The 15,209-nt window shown below is 41.5% G+C and overlaps 1 protein-coding gene across 3 annotated transcripts in view; it reads right to left on the reverse strand.

The window, feature by feature from the left end:
• The window catches only part of LOC139480464 (phospholipid-transporting ATPase ABCA1-like), a 79,179-nt gene that overhangs the window by 4,653 nt on the left and 59,317 nt on the right, over nucleotides 1-15,209 (reverse strand). For all 3 annotated transcript variants that reach the window (XM_071263549.1, XM_071263547.1, XM_071263548.1), the window contains 13 exons: nucleotides 14,695-14,881; nucleotides 13,640-13,809; nucleotides 12,858-13,035; nucleotides 12,127-12,242; nucleotides 9,843-9,993; nucleotides 8,394-8,517; nucleotides 7,170-7,299; nucleotides 6,202-6,322; nucleotides 4,309-4,490; nucleotides 3,250-3,391; nucleotides 2,561-2,695; nucleotides 1,976-2,079; nucleotides 854-946 (listed from right to left, as the gene is read on the reverse strand). In XM_071263549.1, coding sequence (XP_071119650.1) covers nucleotides 854-946; nucleotides 1,976-2,079; nucleotides 2,561-2,695; nucleotides 3,250-3,391; nucleotides 4,309-4,490; nucleotides 6,202-6,322; nucleotides 7,170-7,299; nucleotides 8,394-8,517; nucleotides 9,843-9,993; nucleotides 12,127-12,242; nucleotides 12,858-13,035; nucleotides 13,640-13,809; nucleotides 14,695-14,881 — 1,833 coding nt within the window. The remainder of the gene's footprint in view (nucleotides 1-853; nucleotides 947-1,975; nucleotides 2,080-2,560; nucleotides 2,696-3,249; nucleotides 3,392-4,308; nucleotides 4,491-6,201; nucleotides 6,323-7,169; nucleotides 7,300-8,393; nucleotides 8,518-9,842; nucleotides 9,994-12,126; nucleotides 12,243-12,857; nucleotides 13,036-13,639; nucleotides 13,810-14,694; nucleotides 14,882-15,209) is intronic.

Consider the following 15,209-nt stretch of genomic DNA (forward strand, 5'->3'; position numbering starts at 1 on the left):
TTTCACACACATTCTTCCAGAAGATTAAGAAAGATTTCCTTGTGTTTTTTCTATACAGATGATTATCTCTCAAGTTATCTTGAAATATGTAGAATAAGACATGCATTTATATTTATTCATCATGTTCATGAATAGAACAAAATATTGTCTTGACAATGGCCTGTTGAACCCCAGATAAGCTCCCCACAGTCTCCTAGACCACCTCTGTGGTCTAGTGGATAGAGCGTCTGCCTGGAGAGTGGATCGTTGATGCCATCCCCGGCCACATCATTCAAAAAGGCTCAGAGTGAATACTGTGTCTGAGTAGGATATACATGTTAAACTGTGGTATCTCAGTGGGCTAGCACTATTAAACTGTCTTTAGTTCGGACTTATACAAGCAGACACACACACACACGTTTATGCACGTTATTATGCAAGTGCAATAATCATTAACATGACATTAAACTTCACCTCAAACTTGATATAGCGGGCCCGGGTTGCCCAGTTGTCTAAGGCACCGCAATTCGCTCTGAAGGGTTGCATTAATTGGGCATGCCAGAAACCTATGATTGTGGGTACGAATCCTGATTCGCCCTGATTATGTTTCTAGGTATGTCAGCACCATACCCGTGCTTGTGGGTTTCACCGAAGTGGTAAACATCTGAGACCTGCATCACTTTGAGCTTTCCTCACACATTAAGTAGGCACACTGTGATATAACTGGAATACTGTTAAAAGCGGTGTTAAACCAAACTCACTCACGCAAACTTGATATGTCAGATCTACAGTGAAATCAGCAATGAACTCTATCTGCCTAACACCACGACACACGTGTTTTTTATGAGTAAATGTAGGATATGAGAAAACAGACCTGTTCTTCAGATGCTGCGTGCTGCCGATACACTTGAACCGGCCGTTCACCATAATGGCCAGCCTGCCACACAGCGCCTCACATTCCTCCATGCTGCAACAGGAACAACACTCAGAAACATCCTCCGACATCATCCTACTATTCAAAGCTATACCTTACCCATGCAAGCAGATTCATGTCAAGGACTTTCAACTGCATCAGGGGCAGTTGGGTAGCCTAGTGTTTAAGTGTTGGCTATTTACGCCAAAGACCTGGGTTTGATTCCCTCCATTGGTACAATGTGTGAAGCCCATTTTCTAGTTTCCTCCGCCGTGATATTGCTGAAATATAGCTAAAAGCGGCGTAAAACCATACTCACTCACTCACTCATTTAATTGCATTAACAAGACAAAACCTGGCCTTATGGCAACAAATTGTGTAGTTAAACGTGTTAAAAAACGTGTTAAACATGCATGAAATAGTGACCAGCATTTATACAACAATGGGTTGCAATCTGCAATACAACAAGCAGTGAACGGGGTTGTAAACAATATTCAGCAATATTTCCAGTGTGGCACACATCGGTGTGCTCATCCTACTTAGCAGCCATTACAGGGACAGACACTAGGATGTATCCTCCAGCGAGATCCAGTCAGCCATCTGTTATCCTGATCAATAGATAGTTCAACTTATTTTGGCTAGAAGACTTTGCAAGGGATGCAGCCACTACAGGGATAGATATTAGACAAGCATGATGTACTGTAGGCCTTTCTGTCCCCTTGAATCCCATTTAGCATTTCAAAGTTTGTTTGTTTGTTTGTTTTTTATTGTTTAACGCCACACTCAGCAATATTCCAGCTATATGACGGCAGTCTGTAAATAATCGAGTATGGACCAGACAATCCAGTGATTAGTATCATGAGCATCGATCTACGCAATTGGGATCGATGACATGCATCAATCAAGTCCGCAAGCCTGAACACCTGATCCCGTTAGTCGCCTCTTACGACAAGCAAAGTCGCCTTTTAGGCAAGCATGGGTTGCTGAAGATCTATTCTACCCTGGATCTTCACGGGTCTGCAGTTCAAAGACTTGCTATAGGGACTGTAATGCAGAGAACATGATCTGTTCAACTTCTCTCACCTGTGGGAAGTTAGAATGATGGAGCGGCCATCTTTGATGATGCTGTTGATGCAGTTCCAGAGGAAGCGACGAGCCTTGGGGTCCATACCGGTAGTAGGTTCATCCTGAACAAGGTGAATGAATTCATTGTAAGTGCAAAATACTGTCTACAATCCAAATCTATTGAGTTTAGCTCTAGGACTATTGTAAGTCCTACTTTGTCTCAGAGAAGAGGAGGGGAGGGGGAGGGGGAGGAGGGAAGAGGAGGAGAGGGAGAGGGAGAGGGGAAGCTGAGACACAGCTGCCACATCAAGAGAATTGGATCTGATACAATCCACAAAACATCTTACTAGTTTGACTAGGTCATAAAAAGTGAAGGTCAAACTATTGGTGTAGAACATCAGTTGGTATGCTGAGATGGGCAAATATGCCATCAGTCCAAATCTTATCCAAGGTTATACCAGTGCAGCCGTTAAGAAACACATAGCTTTGTATAATAGTCAATAATGTGTATTAAGAAAACAGTTCAAAAGCATGATAACAGTACCAGGTAACACAGTAACCTATACTTCATGGCTTTTAGAATTACCTGTGTGTTGGACTTACCAGGAATATAATGGGAGGGTTGCCAATAAGAGCGATGGCGGTGGACAGTTTCCGCTTGTTGCCACCGGAGTAGCTGCCAGCGATGACGTTGGCATACTTCACTAGCCCCAGCTTCCTGATAGCCCACTCTGCCACCTGCACACACACACACCATTTAAAGCCTGACTACTAGTAGGAAGTAACCACTTCAGAAAGCTAATCAATTACCATACATATAATGATATGTGACCAATGATACAAAACACGTCATGGTATTTGAACATGGCTTAAACTAAGGCCGATCGCCAACACATAGCAGTAGATACAGCACTGGAAACTGTTCCCTAAATTTGAGAAGAATCCATGCAGTAGTTTTCAAGTCATAGGTCACACAAATGTTTAAGTCAAACAATTCTAAGTAAAAATAATGAAATATAGCTGTATTTTTCAGAAAATCCAAATACTGAAATCAAACTTTGCACTGCACTTCTCCTATTGCCATTTCTTAGAAAGTGTTCACCAAGTTTGAAAAGAAGATATGGAGAATTTTTCAAGTCATAGAACACATACAAACAATGTCCTCGGAGGACGAACAGATGGAAGGATGGACAGAATTCCTTGTGTATAACAATATACCCCCACCCTTTACGATCGAGGTATAAAAACATCCAATGTTCCTATCTGTTTTTTAATAAGTTAAAAAAGCTTACATCTTTGATATCCTTCTCAGGTATGCCTCTGACTCGGGCGTAGAACTGCAGATGTTCCCGGCCGGTGAGAAGGGAGTCCAGAGCATCAAACTGAGGACAGTAGCCCATCAGCTGCCGCACCTTCACCATGTCCTTCAGAATACTGCCCAACACAACACAACACAACACGTTTGTAATGGATCGGGGAGCACAGTCATATCTAGCTCTAGTTGTGATTCAGAATACTGGCCAACACAACACAACACGTTTGTAACGGATCAGGGAGCACAGTCACATCTAGCTCTAGTTGTGATTCAGAATACTGCCCAACACAACATGTTTGTAACGGATCAGGGAGCACAGTCACATCTAGCTCTAATTGTGATTCAGAATACTGCCCAACACAACACGTTTTATAACGGATCAGGGAGCACAGTCATATCTAGCTCTAATTGTGATTCAGAATACTGGCCAACACAACACGTTTGTAACGGATCAGGGAGCACAGTCACATCTAGCTCTAATTGTGATTCAGAATACTGGCCAACACAACACGTTTGTAACGGATCAGGGAGCACAGTCACATCTAGCTCAAATTGTGATTCAGAATACTGCCCAACACAACACGTTTGTAACAGGTCAGGGAGCACAGTCACATCTAGCTCTAATTGTAATTAGAAATTGGGGTTTCTTATTAGAATAAAATTTTGGTGAAAAAAAAACAGTTGAAAGATTGTAAATTTTGTGGTTTATGCTGATAGTCTGTAATGATACAAAAGAAAAGTCTGTGTGTATTGGACACGAGAGTTATATTTTACAGAATTTAATTGCCCATAATTAAGGTTGCATAATACACACAAGTGGGTATTATACACTGATAAATAAGTCTTGTGTACATTGATCAATTGGAAGGGGTGCTAATTGGGATTGTTCACTTGCCAACATATCAGCAAATTTATTATAAAATAAACACAGTGCTAATTATAAGACTTATAATGTGTGCACCTTACCTTCATTAACTCAAAATATATTGAAGTCTATTCTTAATGAAACCACTAACAACATTAATCTGCCACGTACCTCATTTCACTGACTGCCGCCGAGCCGCTGGTGACGGACACGTCTCCTGTCAGCATCTTGAAGGTTGTAGTCTTCCCTGCTCCGTTAACCCCCAGCAGGCCAAAACACTGCCCCTTGGGCACCCCCACACACAGTCTGTCTACAGCTGTCAGACGCCCCTTCTTCCCAGGGGTCCAGTAGGTCTGCACAGACAGATGGTGGTGTCACACAACAGTTCAATGAAAGTCATCATATTCTTCATCTTAGTTTTCGAATGACATAAATAGCTCTATGATAGCAATCTGTAAATTATTAAGTCTTGACCAGACAATCAAGTGATTCACATCACAAGAACTGATCAACGCAATTGAGATACGATGACATGCATCAACCAAGTCTGCAAGCCTGACCACCTGATCCCAACAGTCGCCTCTTACGACAAGCATAGTTGCCTCTTAAGGCAAGCATGGGTTGCTTAAGACCTATTCTATCCCGGAATCTTCACGGGTCTGGCATATGAGCAGTACCAATGGGCCATAGCATGGTGGCAATCAGTGACAGTTATTAATGTCAAAATCATGATAACTGAGTACCAGTACACCTTGTATGATTTGTGTCAAACATGATACAATATTTATCGTTAAAGATAAAAACAAGTTATATTATGAACTAATATATCATTGATGACTCATCAGACTCTCAGGACGTCACAGGGGATGGGGTAGTCTAGTGGTTAAAGCGTTTGCTCATCATGCCACAGGCCCAGGTTTAATTCCCCACATAGCTGCAATGTGTGCAGATTATTTCTTGCATCCCCAGCCATGATATTTCTTCAATATTGCACAACTCACTCAGTCACTCAGGAAATATGTGGCCTTTCATGTGTGGACCAAGAATATTTCATAGATGTGACTAGTCTCACCTTAGTGAGGTTCTCCAGCTTTGAGGTGTCATGTTTTGTTTGTTTGTTGTTTAACACCGCACCAACAATATTCCAACTATAAGACGACGGTCTGTAAATAATCGAGTCTGGACCAGACAATCCAGTGATTGACATAATAAGCATCGATCCACATAATTGGGATATGATAACATGCATCAACCCGATCCAGTTAGTCGCCTCTTACAACAAGTCTCCCTTGGAGAAGTTCTCCAGCTTCGAGGTGTCATGTGACAAGTCTTACCTTGGAGACGTTCTCCAGCTTCAAGGTGTCATGTGACAAGTTTCACCTTGGAGAAATTCTCCAGCCAAGGGTATCATGTGACTAGTCTCACCTTAGTGAGGTTCTTGAGTTTCAAGGTGTCATGTGACAAGTTTCAACTTGGAGAGGTTCTCTAGCTTCAAGGTGTCATGTGACAAGTTTCACCTTGAAGAAGTTCTCCAGCTTTGAGGTGTCATGTGACAAGTTTCACCTTGGAGAAGTTCTCCAGCTTTGAGGTGTCGTGTGACAAGTCTCACCTTGGTGAGGTTCTCCAGCTTCAAGGTATCATGTGACAAGTCTTACCTTGGTGAGGTTCTCCAGCTAAAGGTTTCATGTGACAAGTCTTACCTTGGTGAGGTTCTCCAGCTTCAAGGTATCATGTGACAAGTCTTACCTTGGTGAGGTTCTCCAGCTAAAGGTATCATGTGACAAGTCTTACCTTGGTGAGGTTCTCCAGCTTCAAAGTATCATGTGACAAGTCTCACCTTGGTGAGGTTCTCCAGCTAAAGGTATCATGTGACAAGTCTTACCTTGGTGAGGTTCTCCAGCTTCAAAGTATCATGTGACAAGTCTTACCTTGGTGAGGTTCTCCAGCTAAAGGTATCATGTGACAAGTCTTACCTTGGTGAGGTTCTCCAGCTTCAAAGTATCATGTGACAAGTCTCACCTTGGTGAGGTTCTCCAGCTAAAGGTATCATGTGACAAGTCTTACCTTGGTGAGGTTCTCCAGCTTCAAGGTGTCATTATCTGCCCCTCCTGACATGACCCGTTGTCGTTCCCGAGCCACATCAATGTCCTCGTTGTTCAGTGGGGTGGAAGGCCCCTTTGTCTTCCTGCAGTGACAGATACAGTTGTCAAGATCAAGAGCTTCAACACAGCAACCCCAAGTCACCCGGCGGTAAATGCATTTAGTCATATTCAAATAGCCCACAGCTAATTCAGGACAATGTAAAATAACTAGACTTGTGAAAATCACCAGTAATTCTGGAATTTCGCTAGTCTCTGACTAGTGTACCAGTGGTTGTGTCTAATCCAGAAGTGGGATGGAATCCAATGCAATGTGTAATAAGGCTGGGGCAAGTCCAAATTTTGTACCCAGGTATCCGACCCTACTTGGGTACCTGCTGTAGGCCTCATGAGTTGGTTACAAAATGTTTGATTGGGAATTATTTTACTGGAGCTCTGGCAAAAACTTTTTCGATACACGATCTGATCACCCATACACTGAAGTTGACTGAAGCTCTATCTTTACACAAAGATATAAAAGTCAGAAGGAATGAGTGTATAGTCAGAAAGATATTCAAATATAAGCGACTAGTAGTGTAACCATGGAGTTTCAGTGTTAATGTGATGAAACATTTATCATGTGACTAAGCACAGAGTCCGGGTGGTCCTGTAGGTACCCCAACCCGAGGACACGAATAACCCGTCCCAGGCACACTCTGTTACATAACTTTTCAAAATTAAAACTGAAGTTTCATAACAAAGTTGGTATCGTGACAGTCCTCAATCATTTCTAATCACCAGTTTACAAACATAACTCTCTCCTTTCACTTCACTGCAACAAATTCCTAAATGAATGTCCGAGGAAAGTTGGATCAAGCTAAAACATATTTGACCAGCTTCTGGAATAAACGCTGCAGAGAATGAAGTTGTAGTTGACTTGTTCACTGGCCTCACCTTGGCTTGATGAAGAACCTGTACTCTATGAGCAGGTTGAAGATGAAGAACACGATACCCAGGGCGAACATGGCAAACAGGTTGCGGCCAACTATTTTCCACTCAAACAGGTTGTAATCCAACGTCTCACCTGGTAAACAAGCACACTTGTTAGGGGTTTGGTTAGGATTGTTTTTTTAATTTTTGTAATGCTTCACTGTAAATATTCCAGCGATATGACGACAGTCTGCAAATAATTGAATCTGTACAAGGCAATGCAGAGATTGATGTTCTGAAGAACAATCCATGCCGTAAGGGCAGGTTGACACCCTATCACCCAAGTCACCAAGCCTGATGACCCAACCCATTAAGTCACTTTGCCTGACAAGCATAGGTCACTGGGGTCCAATTCTAACCTAGGATCACATGGAGTTGTCATGACATGTGGACATAGTGTTTGAGAGATAGGGTTGGGGTTAATCTTGGAAGGAAATTGTTGGATTCCAGTGTTAGAGGGGTAGCGCCAAGGTCAGTATTGGAGGGGTGGGATCAAGGTCAGCGTTAAAGAGGCAGGTTGAAGGTCAAGGAGAGACTGTTCATGGTCAGGGTCAGTGCTGTAGTGTTTGGTCAAGGTCAATGTTGGAGAGGCAGAGGCGGAGTCAGGGTCAAGATCAACGTTGAGTGGCAGGGTGATGGAAGGAAAGTGTTGGGTTACAGTGTAAGGTCTACGTCAGATCTTTTAGAGGAAGGTTCAGGGTCAGTGTTGGAGATTCAAGGTCAGGGTTAGTGTGGGAAAGGCGGGTATATGGTCAGGGTCACTGGAGTAGAGTTTGGTCACGGTCAGCGTTGGAGAGGCAGGGTAAGAGAGGCATGGTCAGGGTAGGAAGGACAGGGTAAGGCATGAGCCAGAGTCAGTGTTGTTGAGGGTCAGGGTCGCAGAGACAGGTTCAGGATCAGGGTCAGGGTTGAGTTGGGTCAAGGTCAGTGTTGGAGAGGAATGGGCCAGGGTCAGAGTCAGGGTTGGAAGGAAAGTGTTTGCTTCAGTGATGGGCTGAATATTGGGGCCATTGCAACCTCTACTTGTGATAGTTTTTCAATAATCTGATGAATACGAGAATCTGTCCAATACCCATATTTTGTCATAAATTAATATTCATTTGAACATTTTGAATGCGTAATAACAAAATAATGTTAGCTTTACATCCAACTGTGCAAACAGTCAATAATAATGATGTTCTGACATACCGAATCTGGCGATGATATCTGCCTGCAGCTTGTAGGTGGTCATGTCCATCAGTCCCCGGCCCAGACAGTAGTGAGGCATGATCAGGAATGCCTGTTTCAGTATGTTGTTTATGTCTGCAAGACCCTACAGTGGCAGTGGGAAGGGGTAAGTTATGGACAAGTTTATCAATTTTGAATGCTCTTACTTGTTACTGTGCGAGTCCCAATAAACTAAATTTATATATGAAAATCCATCATGTGACCCATCATTTGTGAAAACATGGCGATGACAAAGGGCAACATTGAAAAATAAAAAAAAAATAAAAAAAAATATGTGTCTCCAATTTAAGAAATCCAAAAATAGCATAGGAAAATTATATGTGTGGTTTTTAACAAATTTTACAGTAAATAGTACATTTATAATACTTATCCTATCTTACACTATGCATTTCATCCATCTTTGATCAGGGTGTGGAAATGATATCAAAACGGTGTGAACGGTTTCACATGCAGTCATCAAAGCCCTACTGAAAGCTAGTGACACAGTCACTGTGATGTGAAAAACATATGTGACCAACCATGAGATAAGGGACCTTATGGGTGAAAATCACAATTAATTTGATGCCAAATGTCTTTATGAAGTCATAGCGTAATTGTATCCCAGCACCCATAAGATCCCTTTTCTCCTGGTGAGTCACTTATATCATCAGGCTTCTCATCGCCGTGGCTGCAGCAGCACATCCATACAATCAAGCAAAACACGTAGAGTGCACCGAAAGGTTCGCATTAGGTCAGTCTGTTCGAAATTCAAGAATAAACAGGCTTGATTACAAATTAGAGAAAATCCTGATACGTGATACAGCCTACAGCATTCTTGCCAAACACAAGGTCAAAGCTCCACATTAAAACCCCCAAAACATTGTGTACTGTATTGCAGACAGACAATGTGGTGTTCCCAGTTCCGCAGAAAGAACGGTGTACATGCAAACATTTCCCTATAGAATGCATCACGTGACCAGTGCATTAGCAATCTGATCTTCATGTATCTTACGCATGTAAATAATTCTTGAAAATGTAAAAACATTGTGGAATGCCTGCTGATCACTCCATTAGACACAACAGAGATGAGGATTAATGACCGAGACATAGGACAGACTGGGTGAGGTGTTCTTTGAAGCTGGAAACGTGTTTCGGGATCGTTTCTACACCATGATCGAAGAAGAAGGGTAAAATGCATAGTGTGAGATAGGTTCAGTTTTAAAAACAATAAAATTGAAAGTCTGTTGTCAAATGAAGATAATGACTAGCTTTTTCTTTAGGAAAGCACATCAAATTTACACTGCATGCATAAAACCCAGATACTAGTAAAAGCTGTGGCATAATTATAAGGTTGGTCAGGAAACATATTTTTTTGTACTTTTCAAAATAACTAACTATGGTAGTGTTGAGACACAAATTGCCTGAACTCACTTTGTCTTCCTGCGCGAACAGCTCCAAGATAAATGTTGCCAGCGTTGACACAGTTCCTAGGAACACATTCACACATGACAGTGCAACAAAGGCTGAACTTGGCACCGAGAACAGCCGGGCAAACGGATACATGAGCGGGATGATAGCAAACCTGAAACGACATGGGTAAAGATGTTACGTCTGTACCAAACAGATGGGTGAATAGAGCTTCCCATCCAAAGATTACAAATGAAGGATCAGAGTGTCATAGATTACAAATGAAGGATCAGAGTGTCATAGATTACAAATGAAGGATCAGAGGGTCATAGATTACAAATGAAGTATCAGAGTGTCATAGATTACAAATGAAGGATCAGAGGGTCATAGATTACAAATGAAGGATCAGAGGGTCATAGATTACAAATGAAGGATCAGAGTGTCATAGATTACAAATGAAGGATCAGAGTGTCATAGATTACAAATGAAGTATCAGAGTGTCATAGATTACAAATGAAGGATCAGAGGGTCATAGATTACAAATGAAGGATCAGAGTGTCATAGATTACAAATGAAGGATCAGAGGGTCATAGATTACAAATGAAGGATCAGAGTGTCATAGATTACAAATGAAGGATCAGAGTGTCATAGATTACAAATGAAGGATCAGAGGGTCATAGATTACAAATGAAGGATCAGAGTGTCATAGATTACAAATGAAGGATCAGAGTGTCATAGATTACAAATGAAGGTTCAGAGTGTCATAGATTACAAATGAAGGATCAGAGGGTCATAGATTACAAATGAAGGATCAGAGTGTCATAGATTACAAATGAAGGATCAGAGTGTCATAGATTACAAATGAAGTATCAGAGTGTCATAGATTACAAATGAAGGATCAGAGGGTCATAGATTACAAATGAAGGATCAGAGTGTCATAGATTACAAATGAAGGATCAGAGGGTCATAGATTACAAATGAAGGATCAGAGTGTCATAGATTACAAATGAAGGATCAGAGGGTCATAGATTACAAATGAAGGATCAGAAGGTCATAGATTACAAATGAAGGATCAGAGTGTCATAGATTACAAATGAAGGATCAGAGTGTCATAGATTACAAATGAAGGTTCAGAGTGTCATAGATTACAAATGAAGGATCAGAGGGTCATAGATTACAAATGAAGGATCAGAGTGTCATAGATTACAAATGAAGGATCAGAGTTTCATAGATTACAAATGAAGGATCAGAGTTTCATAGATTACAAATGAAGGATCAGAGTGTCATAGATTACAAATGAAGGATCAGAGTGTCATAGATTACAAATGAAGGTTCAGAGTTTCATAGATTACTAATTGTCAGAGTAATGTCAATAAGCCTGCATAGCTAAAACTGATCCAAAATAGTGAGTAAGTGAATACTGTTTCCCACTGAGTGAGTGAGTGAGTGAGTGAGTGAGTGAGTGTTTTCATCCCAGAGAGCAATACAATAGTTTCAGCCGTATCACAGTAGCGTGTAAATAATCTAGTCTGGGTCATACAAAGCATAGAGATTATTTATTATACGAGCATGTGTGTCATACTGGTTTTACAAAACGAGGGTCAGAATTCTTGCATTTCCAGAGCGAGAGCAAGGGTAATACATGAATTCTTACATTAGTTTCTTAAAATCAGTATTACACAATGCCAGTGAAATATTTTCTTTATTACCCATTATTTCTTAATCCTTTAAAGCTCCCCTTTACTAAAAAAGCAGTGATCACCAACACTGTCCTTGTATACCACAAGTTGTTGAATGACGTCTACAATCTTCAGCCGTGACGTCGTTTCTAGGGTGATGTCATTCCATCCTTACATCACAATGAGATTCGAATGACGTCAACAACCATGCACTGGAGCACGAGAAGTGATATTTGTACTAATGCATTGGAGCACGAGAAGTGATATTTGCACTAATGCATTGGAGCACGAGAAGTGATATTTGTACTAATGCATTGGAGCACGAGAAGTGATATTTGCACTAATGCATTGGAGTACGAGAAGTGATATTTGCACGAATGCACATGCAATTTTTAGAACGCAGTTATTTCTAACCCTGTCAATAAAAAACTGGTTTGTATTTTGAGCACATGTCCCATGTTGTTGGGCAATGATGATATACAATCAACCAAATCACAACAACTGACCCCCTGATCCAATATAGTCCATTCCTATACTAAGCGATCCAGTGCTGGGGACCTTATCTGGTCCCTCTCTTAGGGCTTCAGTGGGCCACCATCAACAGGGGACAAACCGGATATCATGCTTACCCATACAGGAAGAGTAGAGCCACGAGGCAGGGAGCATGGCCGGGGCCAACGTAGGCCTCCTTGTTGAAGGCCAGAAATATTATAAAACACAGCAGGGCAGGAATCAGGTAGTTCATCTGAAACAAACAGTAACTTTACAATGTATTTTACAGCCAGTATTGATGTGGATAATTGATGAAATTAACTAAAAATCTATGTGATCAAATAGATACTTTTACCCACATACATAACGTCCTAATTTCATGAGTCAACCTTCGATGTGAGGCCCAGCACTATCACCGTCATATCCTGAAGCAGCTCTTCCTTCTAATATTATGAACAACTTCTTGGGAATCAGATTTGTCAAAAAAAACCAAGGGCAATCTATGTCCTACATGTCAGTGAGTGAGTGAGTTGGGGTTTTACACCGCTTTTAGCAATACTTCTGCAATATTTCAAGGACAATATGAGTTTCTCACATTGTATCCATGTGTGGAATCACACCCATGACTTCAATGAGATAAACAAACGCCTAACCACAAGGCTACCTCACTGCCCCGATACAAAAAGTGACATGAAACTGATCCAAGGTATATACTACTCACAAGAAGTTAAAGAACACCAAATTCTTTCATATGAATACAGTTAAACTGTCACGCTAACTATAGTTATATGAAAAAATCAGGTGTTTCTTTAACATCTTTTGAGCAGTATATTATTTTATAAATCAAACCAAGTTGTCTGCTACTGACCATATCCCAGGTGAAGTTGGCCACCCAGTAGATGGTTGGGTTGATGCCGCTGACAAACTGCAGGTGCTTGCTGTTGGACACTCTCTCCTCGATCAGCACCAGCACGAAGCTGGCCGGGATGAAGGACATAGCGAAGATGACGCAGATGGCAACCAGGACATCGATGGCACTGTTCATGCTGAAAGCAGGAGGTGATATGTCTCAAAGAGGGAAACTAGAAGCAGGCAGTCTGGTCAAGACAACACAGTTGTTGATAGATATAGGATGGGCCTGAAGAGATCTTAGCACTAAGACTATCACAGGTCTGTGTAAGGGTGTGGGAGCTATGACAGTCGTAGAGCAAAGATCGCTGTGACTTCGAGGTAAATGACAGTGACCTGTTCTCCTTAGAGAGTGAGCTGTGGTTACTGCTGCTCTGAACAGTGTTTTTCTTGTATTATGACGTGTCATCTTGTTGTGGAAGAGAAGCCGAAAGTGAGGCAATTCATAGACATATTTTTTATCACTTTTATGAAAGCAACTAGAACAATTACAGTGCTGTCAGACCAATGGTGATATTTAGGGAGAATCTGTGATCATGAAATCCTGGAACAGTCATGGGACGCAACTCTGCAAAACATACTGCTACGTCATAGACCAGAGATCAAGCACCCTCTAATCTTCCAAGGATCGCCTTTTGGGTTATCTAATGACTTGAAGTGCAGGTTATTCTAACAAGAGGGTATGGAAAAATATCCAGCTCACTAAAGGAAGGCTACTAAAACACATGACGTGACACATACATTGTCTCGTCATTGAGCTGCTCCTGGGTGAAGTTGAGGGGGTGGTTGATGGTGGTGATGCCGAAGTTACTGGGGTCCTTGGAGGAGGGGAGATAACTGCGCAGGATGATGTTGTTGAGAGAGTTCATATAGGCCACGGATGCTGCCCATCCCTTGTTGTTGAACCAAACCTACAGGAGACGAGGAATAGACATTAGGGAAACAAATTCTAGTGACTTAGTGAAGGAGGTTTGAGTCCTGTCAGCAAAATACACAATAAAGTTTGGGCCAGACAAACCAGTTGTTTCCTTGTGAGAACACACAATCACCCAGTTTACATAGTTTAACAATCCTGATCCACACCAGTCAGCGTATGGCAGGCATGGGTTACAGGGTTCCTATTCTGCCCCCGTATCCTGGTACGAGGAGCAGGTTCTAAGACATAGGTACATCCTACATGTTTTTTAGGTCTTACAGAAATTCTTCAGTAAAATGGCATCTACAGTTGGAAATGAAAACATAATTCACAGCAAAATAACAGTTCCACAAGGACTGTAAAGTTTCCGGTAAACTGTTTCACAGTAAAGAAAATATCTTTGTGTGATAAAAAAATGTACCGTATTCGACAAAGTAAGTGCTCTCAAAATTAAAAATAGGGGGCTCTTATTAGAATATAAATTTGGTTGAAAAAAAAAAAAAGTTGAAAGATCGCAAATTTTGTGGTTTATGCTGACAGCCTGAAATGATACAAAAGAAAAGTCTGTGCGTGTTATACATGAGAGATATTTTTCCAGAATTCAATTGCCAATAATTAAGGGTGCATATAACACACGAGTGCATGTTATCCACGAATAAATAAGTCAATTGAAATGGGTGCTAATTGGGATTGTTCACTGGCCAATATATCAGGAAATATCGCCGTGGGCATTTATTTGAGCTGGGCGCTTACTACGTCGAATACGGTATATTCTAGTGCATATGGATATTTACAGGAAAACTATCTATATCACTGATATCAAAAAGGTTTTCATTTTCCCAAAATATGTTATGGCTATTCACAGTAGATGTAGACGTACCTTGGCAATGTCCTGCCGAACAAATCTCTTGATCAAATCATCCAGGTCCTGCCATACGGTCTCGTTACCATCGACAACAGCAGAGCCGTTATTGCCTGCTCGTGAGAGTCGGTCAATGACAGTCAACAGTTGAGTAGCATTCAGCTGAGCTACAGGATTCTTGTCTCCAAAACTGAAGCCTCCATATCTACAAGCAACACATAAATCACAACGGGGTGACATAGAAAGTGATGAAACACACAGGACTAGGAGTACATAAAGGGTCATCTATCCTTCAACAGCCTAAGCAGATAAGCAGAGTGTTATGCAGTGTTGAAATGAAACATAGTGAGTGAGTGAGTGAGTTGGTTTTAACGCCGGTTTTAACAGTATTCCAGTTATATCACGGCGTGTCAGCTTAATGTGGGAGGAAAGCCTGAAGTGATGCAGGTCTCAGATGTTTACCACTTCGGTGAAACCCACAAGCACGGGTATGGTGCTGACAAACCTAGAAACATAATCAGGGCGAAGCGGGA

The sequence above is a fragment of the Haliotis cracherodii genome, unplaced genomic scaffold (assembly GCF_022045235.1).
Source record: "Haliotis cracherodii isolate W230 unplaced genomic scaffold, xgHalCrac1.p SCAF_4, whole genome shotgun sequence".
NCBI lineage: Eukaryota > Metazoa > Mollusca > Gastropoda > Lepetellida > Haliotidae > Haliotis > Haliotis cracherodii.